The sequence below is a fragment of the Pyrus communis genome, chromosome 12 (assembly GCF_041283825.1).
Source record: "Pyrus communis isolate YQ-2024b chromosome 12, ASM4128382v1, whole genome shotgun sequence".
In the NCBI taxonomy this organism is placed as follows: Eukaryota; Viridiplantae; Streptophyta; class Magnoliopsida; order Rosales; family Rosaceae; genus Pyrus; species Pyrus communis.
In genome coordinates, this window is record NC_142576.1 from 19,128,825 (window position 1) to 19,142,472 (window position 13,648).

Sequence of the window (13,648 nt, forward strand, 5' to 3'; positions counted from 1 at the left end):
ATGTTGTCAAAGAAAATATCTTGATAAGTTTGTTAGGTTGGAAAACATGGTCAACCAAATATGATCAAGGAAGCCACTTAGTACTACAGTCTAGTGGTATTCCTCTTCATTAGTGAGTGGGAGGTCTTAGGTTTGATTCTCGTCAAAGGGGAATTTGAACCATTTTATTGTTAGTCCATTGTGAGGCTAAGCTCATCCCCTCTCCTTTAGTATAGATAATATTGATGTTAAAAAAAAAAAATATATATATATATATATATATATATATGACCAAGGAAGAATGAAAACCTCTATATAAAGAGTTACTTGCATCATTGAAGAACATAACACAAAATTAGAGAAATTCATGTAAGCTACGCCAGTGCTAAAGAGATAGAGAGAAAAATAGTGATGGATATTTTTGTACTCCTATTATTTCAGATAATGATAGATAGTACTAATGCGGCCTCCACTGCTTACATCCTCAATTTCACAACAAATTTCTTATTTTGTTTGTTATCGAATACTTTGATGGTTGTAGATGGCGCTTTACTACTTTGCCAAAAGTAATCATGCTTATGCACTTTGGTGTGGGTTCGTCCCCATTGATCGCTCTCCCCCTAACAACTAATAATTTAACACACTAACATTGTCGTTTGTCAAAGAAAAAAAATACCTTGGTGGCCATATTAGTAATTTCATGTTAAAGAAAATATAAAAAAAAACCTTGATGGTGACAAATAATAAAAAAAAAAATTGCATTGGCTGCCTGACGTGGCGACACAATAGTCGTTGGATTTTCAACGGCCTGATGACCTAAAAAGTCAAATTCAATAATAAAAAATTAAAAAAAAATCAAATGGCAAGGATTAATTCAATCGTTAAATATGGAAAACAAACATAAGAAAATAAATGGGAATAAAAAGATAAAGGTTAGGAAAAAGTATCCATCTTCTTCATTCGCCTTTTATGTTTAGTTAACTATGATTGTTGCAACATTATGTTTTGCTTTGTATTTGAAATTAAACTATTAGAGTTAAACATGGAGTTTAATTTTAAAAAAAACAAACTTACATAGTTCACACTTACAAGGCATAACATAATAATGTATATATAAATGGTAATCGCCCTTACCCTTTCCCAAACCTAACGAGTGAAGGAGCTGCCCAAAGACAATTGCTTTTCAGACGGCAATTACCCCTACCTTGTCCTCCTAAAACGGATAAACAATAGTTTTGTTCCAACTTAAAACAGAGACCGAAGTACCGACTTGGAACGAAAAAAATTAAAATTTGAGGGCAAAAGTGATACAACTTCAAATGAGAGATTTATAATTAAATCAGAAATCCACTTTAACAATCCATCTTTTCTTCTTTATCAAGTTGCCTCTTCTACAAAATAGCTACAAGATCACAAGAAAACATAAATAAAATTTCACGGTGTATGCCACCAAATATATAATTTAAACAAACATATCAAACACAAAATACATGTAGGGGAAACAAAAAATGGGTATATAAAAGCCGTCAAGCCAAAATCCCTAGACCCAAATATAGCAAGAATCAGCTTAGGCATTTGCTTCAGGCTTCTCCGAAAGAATCGGAAGTACGAAAGCCAATCCTAGCGAGACTCGGGCCCTAGATGGAGAGCCAGACGCCACATTGCCATATCTTTAAACTGCAAGCTCCATGTGAAAAAGAAACTCATGGGTAATGTTACGGGGCAGGACGGTGCAGGTTTTTTTACGCTCCACATATGCAGCTGCAATCCCATATCGAGGAAATCCCTACTGAACTATCTAGTTTTTTCTCCCAACCTTCTTGTGTTTGAATGATTTGGATGAAGTGTGAGGTCTAGGCATCGCAGCTGCATCCTTCCTCGTATTTGTGCTATCCGTCTTCCTCTTGAAGCCACTTGCGGGACCTTTACTATATTTCTCTTTATTTGTCTTTCCACTTCTTTCTGACTGGTCTTTATTTGATTTTACTCCATCAGATTGCCTACCTTTACTAGTCCGCTTGAATCCATCACCGCCAGAAGTATGAAGCTCGTTGGTTCTCTGGTTGTTAGGAATGTGTCTCTTCAACCTTTTCATCTCTCTATGTTCCATTGATCCATTCTTTTCATGTGGCTTACCAAATCTCTTGCGCTTTTTATCCTCCGTCCTATTAAAAAGAGTTCAAGAGAAATGAGTAGATGTAAACTACATACGGTTAGTGTATTGGACAGTAAAACAAATTGTACAAAAATATCAGACCTGTTGGTTGTAGTGTCTGCATGACCCGTGTCTATATCGGTTGTTGCAACTTCCTTGGAAGATTTCTTGTTATGGCGGCTCTGCAGTAAGATTTGCATTGTAAAATCAACTTCTTATTTGGTTCAACTAAATATGTGTGTATACGTATGTATGTATACACCCACACACACACAAATATATTCATATTTTCTCTCTGAAATTTACAACGTCAAATTTGACGGAGTAATAGGAAAGAATTCCAGATCATGTATTACGAAGCTCAATTCTTGCAGGAATTGTTCCAGCATGAGTACCCCAAACTTAACCACCAAATCCGTTTAATACATGGAAACTAAAGAAATTACCTCCACAATACCCTTCAGGAAACCCTTGTATTTATCAGGTGTAGCAAACTGAACTGATGCAGTACCGCACTTCCTTAACAAAATCTCCATTATGACTGTAACCTGTAGGTAAAATGGTGCTGATTAAGGTGCCAAAAGTAAAAATATTTGCAAACATAAATATGTGAGTGCATTTGTCCAGGCACTAAAAGCATTATTGCTAAATCTGTACATGCCTTTGATCTGAAATGATGTCTCGAAACAGGTGACCATGGGAGAACTGCATTGACAATATCAGGAAGAAGCCGTTGCAGAGGTCTAGTCTCTAAACAGGATACTAGTACTTTTACAAAGCCCAAAACAGCCTGTTAAATGTGTAGGAACAAACTCATTAGCATTTCAGGCCCAGCAAAAACACTCAATAGACGAAAAAACACTAATTGTGATCAGAAGTAATGACACTCACTTTTATAACTTCTAAAGCTTTCCCTTGCAACAAAGATAAAATAGAGGGAACAAGATCGGGAATTGAAAGACAAATATCTGTATCTTTATACACCAGCACTGATAGCACAGACACTGCTCCACTCTTTATGTGAGGTGATGCACCGGTAAGATAGCCCATTATCTGAATATTATAAAATAATCAGTCGATAAACGTAAGCAGAAAAAGCTCATCCAACAAGAGCATAACGCAGGTAAGCATGCAAAGCATGGAGCAAGCTAATTTCAATTTGCTAGATATTAGTAATATTACTTGTATAACGAACGAGAAATTAAAGGGAACAAGAACTAAAGAGGTTTCAATTTGATGCAACATTTTACTCATATCTTGCTTCTTCTTTGAGAAAATAGAAGAAGAAAATAGAAGCAAGAATCCATTTCCACTGCCTAAATAGTAAAATAGGTTAATAGAGTATAAACGCAACAGGAGGAAACCAATTTACGATCAAATCAGGAAACCAAGCATTATGGGAGTCCTAATCATAATATATTTCTATTTCCAACACTCACCTAAAGCTGGGGCAAGAATGTTGATCATGTTCAGCTTGTCTTTTGAGAAAGTAACGATTATATTAAAACCCAAAAGAGGGAAGAACAGAGGAGTGGTCAAGAAGACCATCACAGACAACCAGAGCCACTCAACCACAAAACCTCAGAAACATAATCAAGAATAATTCAGATATATACATATGAATGTAATCAAGTCAAGCAATTTAACAATATAATAATAAATAAATTTTTCTATCTAAAATGACTACTAAGTAATTGTTTTGGACCTCGACCCCTAATAACTAAAACAAATCACTCTTCAAAATGGAGAGACCTTAGACTATGTTTGGTTGAGGGACTTCGAACCATGAGGCCAAGTTAGCATTGAATGGATTACAACATGTTAGATATAGGGATTCAGAAATGCACTTCATAAGCATTAAAAAAAGCATGAGAAAAGAGATTTGCAAATGACTACATGGAAGGAGTCATTTACAAAACCCTCATACATGCCTTTGTGATGGCCAGAAGTGCATTTGTGATCACCCTTTGTAGTCTCTGTCTTCCTCACTTGGCCTAAATCCCTTGGGACTTAAAAGTTCCTGACCCAATCATAGCCTTGGAGTTTCGTATTCCTCCGTCTCACTTCTATACCAATCATTTGAGTAGAGTACAGAACTACCATACTCAGTCACATAAACGATGAACCAGAATGCACTAGATTACTTGTCAAGAACTTGAACTGGGATAAGTGAACCCCTTACCATATTAATTAATTTCTGGTAAGGTCCATCTGAACTGACAAAAGATGGATCTCTCAAGCTAACACTTATTTTGAGGAGTACATCGTAAGCTGCCTCCCTGACTGCTTCATCCTTGGCCTACGACTCAAGAAACACTAAAAATTATTAACAGATCCATTGTCTCATATTCAGAAGCTGTGCCTGATAATTAGACTCAAAATCAAATACAGAAGATTCAAAAGGCTCATATTCCAAGTCAGACTCAAAAACTAATAGAGAGTAAGCTAGGCAACCTCAATAAGATGGAACTACACAACAAGAGTAATAACAAAAGGATACGTCACAACATTAAGCAAATCATCACTATTCTACACGTAGTTCTTACATCTTTTAACTTGAGTATGATCTCATTGAGAATAAGAAACGACTTTGAATTTTCTACCTCTGAGTCTATCTGCAAAAATCAATTACAAGGGTTAAACAAAATATTCAATTGACCATTAATCCCACAAAAACTCTCACAGTTGCACATGTATGGCAGAAAAAGAATACATGTTTACACAGAATAACTATAGGCTGCTGACAAAAGTAAGGTATTGAGAAACTTTTATTTTGAAGAAATGAACAAATAAGAAATGATTATACATATACAACTACAGCTGGTACAAAAGCTTAAGACATCGGATACTCAAGAAATTGATGCCAAGTTCTTTGATTTAAAATGACAAAAGTCATGGGCTCACGCGCTTGGTTACCAAGATACATACATGTTTATTATCAAAATACAAACAAGTTTATTACCAAGATAACCATAGCTTGTAACACAGAGTTTAGACCTCGGACACTCAAGGAAGTGATGCAAAGTTCTTTGATGTAAAATGACAAAACTCATAGGCTTGGTTAACAATTTTCCACTCCACACGAATAGTATCACTGAACGGTATTGCTTCCATGTCATCTTTCCCTGCCTTCTAAAGAATACTCTCAACCTCGACAAGTGGACACCCATAACCCATCGAAAGCAAACCTCCAGCTCAATTGATACTAATAAATAATACCCTCTATATATCTATATTTCTCTAATGCACAGAAAGCTGCATGTGTGCACGTACAACATAACAAACGTCTCTGAAACAAATCAAGACTTCTATTACTCTAGCAAGACAATGGCACAAATTCAATATTTCTAAATGATAGATATGAATGACATTCTTAAACAGAATCACAGATAAATCTGACCTTCAAAGTATGAATCATTAAAGTCTGGAAACTAGCAAAGCGACTCCTTAGAGATATGATATCAACAGGAGATCTCAAACCAAGTAGCAGATCAATCAATTCAGCAAACCGAGAAGAACAGAACCAATCATGCTCCTGCATTAGGTCAATACAAACAGGGATAAGGAACTTCAGCCATGAACATAGCACGGCAAGAGATGAGAATGCATACCTCTAGAATGACCTATGAAAAATTTAACAAAGATGAGAATGCATACCTCTAGAATTCTGCTCAAAGTATGGTATGCTTCATGAATGGCGATCTCATCATCATTCTAAACACAAAATTAAGTTAGAACTTTAGAAATAAAAAAGGAACAGTTCCAATACAATGTATGAATCAAAAACATGTCATGAAACGTTAAAAATCAACTTTACCAGTAAAGTATCTTTAGCAAAGGCATATATTAGATCAATAAGATCCTCATTGGCTCCTTTAACAAAAGAAGATGCTAATTCCATCATCACGCATCTGTAGGAATACAAAACAAATTTAGATATTTACAAAAATAAAATAAAATAAAAACAATTTGATGATATCATCAATACAATTATCACGAGAAAGAAATGGTCATCATAGTTCCCTCAAAAAATAGTTATCAAAGCTCCTTTAGACATCTTAACATTTGCAAAGACTCCACGTTTGTCATAACACTCCTAATTCAAGCATTCCAGAAATTGCCGCAGAAATTTACATGGTATCCAGTGGAAGTGCTTTTCAAGGAGAACTTCTAATTTGGAACTAAAGATAATAGAAAAGAAAATTAAAGTCGATGCTGCTCATTTAAGAAAAATCACCCGCAACAAAATGTGTCCTTTTTTCTGAAAATTAGAAACTGTATTTCAAACAATAAACCTGAACTCACAAGTAGACAAGTAATCCACCATGAGCAGACAAGAAAAACATTAATTGAAAAATCTACATCTATCTTAAGACACTCTAGTTAATCATGAGGCATAAGAGCTGCCCAACACTCGACCTTCTCCCACACCACTTCCACTTCCATCTCCAAGGCATCATCAATCCTTTCTTGCACCCATTTACCTACTCCTAACACACAAAATGTTGATTGATTGAACCCCAATTTAAAAAATAAATAAAAATTATTTGACCTCAAAAGAAAAAGAAGAAAAAGCCCAATAGCTGTAAGGACATTCAGAAGAAGGATGGCTTGAGACTTCATCTAGCCAATGCCATTTTTTTTATGATAGCTAGCCAGTGCTGTTATCTAAAAGAACCTCATTAAAAATTTAAACATCTAACCAGGAGAGAGTTCAAAATGTGTACATGAAACTAAAACACTAGGATGCAAACCCAATAAAATCAAAATGAAAGCAAAACAAGGTCATCATGCTCTTGAACAGATGTAAGACTCATTTTAAAAATTTAATACGAGGGCATGTCCTTAAAATGAAACAATGCACACTGAGCTTGCTATTTAGAGAATCACAATTCAAACAGACATACCACACTTATGTATGTAAACTTTCTCCACTTTTATATAACGTGAAACAGGAGTCCCTAGCTTACCGCAGAGCATCTTTCTCTCTAGTACTTAGGTTTTGTTCTTCCTCACCAGCTGATGCATCAGTCTGACTCTCCAACTTTCCAAGCTCATGCCTACTATCTTTGAACTGGAACTTCTCAAGCAATGATATAAAAATCTTCTTGGCATTGGAAGAATCAGTTACTGAAGCCAAGCATCCTATGGCATCCTGGAAAAATTAGAATACAACTAAGTCGAGTCAACATGGAGAAAGATTATTTGAGTCAGCATGGAGAAAAATAATATACATAAGATGACCGTTTCATACAGGTTTGTCAATACTTGTCCAAAGTTTCTGAATTAACATAGCATATCACAAAATTGAGGACAGTGAACCAAACCTAGTTGTTCAAAGCATTTCACCTAATTGAAGGCATTAGTGTTCCTCATAGTAAAAACAAACCACCTAAATCTAAGTTGGTTTGAAACATGCTAACAATTTCTGGCTAATTTATGAAGTTTAAACAAGGGATGAATGGAGAACCTTTAGATATAAACGCTTCTCAGGGGGTGAACAAAGAAATAAGTCTGTTAGAGCAATAAGCAGCTCAGAAGAACAAGATGTCAAAGCCTTAATGTTTCTGGTAGCAGTTTTCTTTGAATAAGTGGGTAAGTTGCCGAACTCTAACAAAGATTTGTCTACTGCATAGGACTTCGTGTCACCAGCACCATCTTTTTGGTCAAGTACACTTTTGTTCTGATTCACAAGAACCTGGACATCAAAATATAATAAGAAGGTGAATAAATAAATAAACTTCAAGTGAACCATATGAATTCTAATTATTATGAAGGAAACATCACCTGCAAGGCAACTGCAATATTTTCATGCATTAAGGAGTCCTGAAGAAATGTTACTAAAACCTCAGCCAACGGTCGAAATTTTTGGCATATATCAGTTGGAAGATTACAGAAAGCAGGCAGCAATCCCAACAGATCACGTGCATGAGCTTGTAGATCTTGACTGGTTATTGACTTTTTAACTGGAAAAGGAGGAGCAAAAGAGAATGTAATGTCCAGAAATGGGTGACTTATGTGAAATGGTATATTACTTTATGGAAACCATCGAAAAGTAAAAAAGAAAAAAAACAAAGAAAAGAAAAGGGTTTGTGACAAATTAATTCCTCACTTCATTGAACTTGTACCCATAGTAAGAAAATCATACCCAAAAAGGGAAAAAGCTCAACTCATGGAGAGGTCGTGAGTCGTGACAAATATTAAACATATTTTGAAGAAAGCTTCATCACTAGAAATAAAATGATCCCTGTTCTTGTACGGTTTGAGTAAACTCTAGAGAGACTTCTAGTTCACAATGTCTTGTATGGTTTTGTTTCATAAAATTGTCTGGTTTCCAACCTAAAAACGATAAAAACAAAAACAAAAGAACCAGCAAGCAGGATCACTAGTATTTTCATGTTATGTCTTTTTATTCTCAAGTGATTTGGATGTCTCTTCTAATGAGTTGAATGGCTAGGCTTTAAATTGAATTGTATGTCACGAGCGAGGTTTTGCAATTTTTATGTGTTTGTATGAACATCATTCAAAGGGAAAAAAGATATTTATGCCAAAAAAGAGACTGAAAAGATAAAGACTTGGAATGATAAAACTAAACCCTGTTAAAGCATTACAGCTGCAAACACATCCAAATATGCAAGTTTACCAGTTAATTTTGTCTCATATATGAATAGTCTGAAGAAAATACCTTTACCACTGGCCCGACAAAAGGATTTTGCAAGAGGCATAATATGCTCCATATAGTAACCAAGTGATGCTCCAACAACATAATCTTTCAAAATAGGTACCAACCAAATGTTTGAACAGGTGAAGTCGCTAGCATTGAGAGATATAGGAACAAGTTCAAGTATCCTCTCAGGTCCAATTGCAATTACAGCAGTTCCAATACACTTCTGAAGCTGCAATGATAAAAGAGATATCAATCATTTTTAAATTGCCACCATTACAAACACAGATTATGTTACAACATCCTCAAACATGGAATTGTTTCTCAACCTGATAGAACAAATATAGTTAACTCCATGAGGTGCAATCATCTCACCCATTTTAGGACTTCAGTTGTCTGTATTGAATCTAATGGCTAAAAACAAATTCTTAAAATAGGCCATTGATGAAGATCAATTATTTTTTATAAATAAATTTCCAAGTATTGAGAGGACAAGTAAAACAACGAATCCTTAAATACAGGCCATATAGTTGGTAATCAAATGTGTGCAAGAGTGTGTAAAGATATCTGGCCACTGGAACAGAAGCTAAAATTGCAAGTCTAATATAAAATTACCACAAACCAAACCAAACTAAAAACAGTAGTCGAAGTATCGAATAATCATTTCATCAACTAATACTCTGATTTTATCAAAATTTTGAGCTAATGCTTACTTTTTTATTTCCGGTGCATTTTATAGCAAGGAATACATGCATTTTTTAGCACTTCAGTACGAACATATAATTCTTGTGTGTGTGTTTGTGGGGGGGAATGGGGGGCTTTACCCCGAAAAACAATGAATGAATATTTTCAGAACCCACTACACATGACTACACTTGAAATGAACATGAAATGGAAAGTTGGATCCAGGACTAACAAGCAACAGATTATGGGATTCAATAGAATTCGGAATTGCTCAAATTTATAATAAAAGTATAAGAAAACACAAATGAGAAAGATGACAAACTATAGATAAGAATTGGCAGTTTGCACCAATTTCCTATCATTATTACAAATGTCAAATATTCCATTCAGACTTACATGATCGGTGTTAGATTTGTCCCCACTAGCAAGGGTCATTGAGTTGGCAAGGTTGAGAAGAATACTTCTCATATAGAGATAGGAGATTCCTCCTATAACCAAAAATCCAAAGTAACTATTAAAAATTAACTTACAAGAACGAACAACGTAAGATGTAAATTAGTGACAGCACTTCCAACCAATTGGAGAACAAAAAAATTTAAATTGTTTAGTTCCAGAAATGGAATGACACAACCATAACAATTAATTGACAAACAATTGTGAAATACCAAAAGAGTGTGCAAGGCCATGAAATTAGTTGACTAAACTGCAAAATTAAAAATTACATAAAACAAATATTATCAACAAATGCAATGCGTTTTCAACAATGAACTACATTAACTAACTCAAAAGTTAGCAAAGCATATGAGTGTAGCATTCAACCAAAAGAATAAAAGAAATAATAATAATTTGGCTATGCAGTAGTTCTATAACTCTTTTGTCAAAAGAAATCTTGCAAATGACCAATTTATCCATACCGAGCTTGAGGAACAATGCCGATATAACCCCCAAAAGATGCTCATTTGGCACTCCTTTACAAGTGCTAAGGGCATCCTCAAAAGCAGTACAGATTGATATTAGTGCACTTGCTTTCATAGTCTTGTGTGCTTCATCATCAGAAGGTTGGCTTTCACCCACCAGCAGACTTTTTTGATCCACAAATTGGCTTATCAGCTCTTTAAGAATATCTGAAGCATGTGATGCAGTGCTAGCCTCAGAAGTCAGAAGACCTAGATGAGTTAAGACAATATGTATTAGAGAACCACTACAAGCTAGATCAACATTTTTCACAAGTTCATAACATGACTACTATTAGCAACATAAACTATTAAAGCAAACAAGAAGAATAATATAGCTTTGGTAACAAATTTATAGAGAGATGACATATACATGGTTACACATGCTGAGAAAGTTCATCTACAGTTATGCGTTTCTTATACCCATCGGGATAGTATGGCACCGAAATCAAACGTTTTACGTCAACTAAACAATTAAGAGCATTTAACATCTAGCAAACTTGCGAATATAAACAAGTCAGAAAAGAAAAGTGCAAAAGCTTCATGTATGGCACTGAAACATGCCAGGATAATCAGTGACAATATCTTAGGGAAAAGAATCACCACCAACCATGTCAGGCTATCGTAAAGAAATATGATATTGAGTAGAATGATGAGATAGTCAATTTCTAAGCACCATAAGAAGAACGCCTTCTATATTTCAACTGAAACAAGACTTGCTAGAGACTACAATAAATTGGCTAGATGTCGAGTTTAATAAAGTAGCATCAAGAAGCCTTGAAATAATAAATACAATAAAGACACATACCTGCCACAGAACTACAAACTAGAGGAAGACTATTAATCCACGATGTCAATTCTCCAGCATGAAGTATAAACAAAGAAGATTTTAACAAGGTTGCTGCCAACATGACAGTGTCCGAGGGAACCTCATCTCCCAAAGACACGTATGAAGCAAGAGAAGCTATAGTCGCCTCCGTTTCAGAAATAATGGCATTAGCTCTTGAGCTCTCAAACAATGTTTCAATAATTTGGAGTACATGCCTTGTGAGTGTTGAGAACCGTGAAACAACAAGCTCATTTATTTCTGAAAGAAGTTTTGAACCGACTTTCTTTGACAGAAAGGGAATGGTAAGTTTCACCACATTTAGCATGTGAAGGACCTCTAGATGTTTAGGTCCATCTGATGTCTGTGAAGCACTTAATTCAACTGCCAAAGGCATGTATCCTTTGAGCTTAGACAGTATCAACTTGCTAACCTCCTTGATAACAGTGCGGGACTGGAGCGACTTAAAAACGTTCCCGAGACAGTCTTGAGAACATTTCCGGACCTGCAAAAAGAAAATTAACCACATACTTAGTGTTCCCGCCTTGTGGAAAGGCTGTTTTTGTTTCATTCCCTCCAAATCACAACGGTAACATTACACCAAGGCCCGCATTCTTCAATAATTCCAAAAAAATATAAAAGATTAAATATAAATTACTTGAAATGACTTCATATTGGGATCAATTACACGTAAATTGGTAACAATTTTCGAAGTTTCCCTATAGAAGTTAACACTACCAAGCCATTATGCACAAAGCTCATACTTCCTTATGCAGCTGACACCAAGTCTACAGATTTTATACCCACTTATGCTAAGTATATGTAGTAAATAAATAATTTAACAAGGAAGAAAATTGTAGCAAATACCCTACCTTGGGCCGCCGATCGACGGAAAACTTGAGCAACGTCTCCAATCCCAATTTGATGGATCCCCAATCCTCCAAATTACAAAACCCTACCAAAACCCCCAAGCACTTTACCAAAGCCCTCACAGCGGGCATGGATAGCTCCTCCTCTCTCTTCAGAAGTCCCATCAGCATCGACACAGCCTCGCCCGCCTTGGCCGACAAGACGCTCCCCGGAGGCACCAACGGGAGCACCATGGCCAAGAACGACAACAGCGCCGCTGTGGCAGTGGGTTCTAGGATCTGGGACGCGGAGGAAGACATGTCGTCGATGGAGGAGATGGTGGCAGCGAAATAGGCAGGTGGAGTGAGGGGGAGGGACTCGGCGGCGAGGATGGCGCGCATAGCAGCCGCAGTGGCGAGGAGGTGGCCGTGCTGGGGAGCCGAGGACTTTTTGTAGCGGTCCATGAGCTGTTGGCAGATGTCTGCGACATCGTTGAATGGCTCGACTGCGTCTAGGTCGTCGTGGTGGTCTTCGTCCATGGTGGTTTTTGGTTTCGGAGGGTTTTGCGGGGTTGCCGAAGAGGACGGGAGGGTTTTAGGGGGTTCGGTTTTGGGTTGGGTAGGTTGGGTTTGAAAAGACCTGTTTGGGTTTCAAATGGATGCTTGGGCTTGGGCCTACAGCAATTTCTAGGTTTGAATACTAGCCCAATTTGCTCAGGAAATCGAAATTCAACGACAAAAAGGCATTTTGAAGGAAGAACCGGATAGGATAATAACTTCCGTATTTGACAAGTTGAAGGTTATTGGTGTTGTGATTCTGATGATTTTGGTCGGATGGCGAAGAGATTTTTTCATGTGGTTGGAATATAAGTTTATTATATGTCATAATATAAGTGGTGATAAGATATATTCTTTTGGGTATTGTTGATCCTAAAAACTATCAAGGCTACGTGGCACACACGCTGAGTAATTAATAAGCTAACCACATCCTTCGGTTGTGTGTGGGGCATGCCAACTCGTCGGGTGAGTTTGACCGGGGAGTAAAATATGTTGACGTGGCGTTGGGCGCACTGCTGACTTCTTGATCTTGTGATTGCAGCCAAGGAAGGAACACGTCTCGGCTTTCGGGTTCTAAAGCCTAAAGACAAGGCTGCTAGTTTCTTCGAAGTTCAAAAATCCTCGGCGCCGAGTTCGGTCTCGGTAATTATATTCGTGAGAATATAAGTACGTCGAATTGGTACCAAACTGTACGGACACAAATACTCGAAACATATAAATGTATTGATTGTAAATGTGGTTCGGCCGTCTGAATACTGAACTTTAAAATGTACTTGCGAATGTCCAATCATAAAATAAAACTTGACTTTCAATGTGCCGAGCCTAGTAACCTAGTAACACCTCACTAAGGTTGATGAGATGACATCTACCAACAAGGACTCAGAAATCCTTGTTGACCGAGACTTGGATAAATAACCAGTCGATCTCGAAGCAGTGTTGTCTATCCAAACTGAAGGTGTTCCTCGGTTGGCTAATTCTATG

The 13,648-nt window shown here is 36.6% G+C and overlaps 1 protein-coding gene across 1 annotated transcript; it reads right to left on the reverse strand.

The window, feature by feature from the left end:
* Positions 1-1,284: 1,284 nt before the first annotated feature.
* LOC137745530 (ARM repeat superfamily protein) lies at positions 1,285-12,765 on the reverse strand. The gene is made up of 18 exons (XM_068485492.2): positions 12,134-12,765; positions 11,244-11,766; positions 10,397-10,648; positions 9,879-9,970; positions 8,820-9,030; positions 7,922-8,100; positions 7,605-7,832; positions 7,105-7,289; positions 5,952-6,045; positions 5,792-5,848; positions 5,535-5,669; positions 4,681-4,749; positions 4,317-4,433; positions 3,026-3,187; positions 2,796-2,924; positions 2,581-2,682; positions 2,237-2,316; positions 1,285-2,144 (listed from the first exon to the last, which is right to left on the reverse strand). Exons 1-18 carry the CDS (start codon positions 12,647-12,649, stop codon positions 1,778-1,780), a joined length of 3,498 nt encoding a protein of 1,165 aa, XP_068341593.2. The 5' UTR covers positions 12,650-12,765; the 3' UTR covers positions 1,285-1,777.
* Positions 12,766-13,648: the final 883 nt, after the last annotated feature.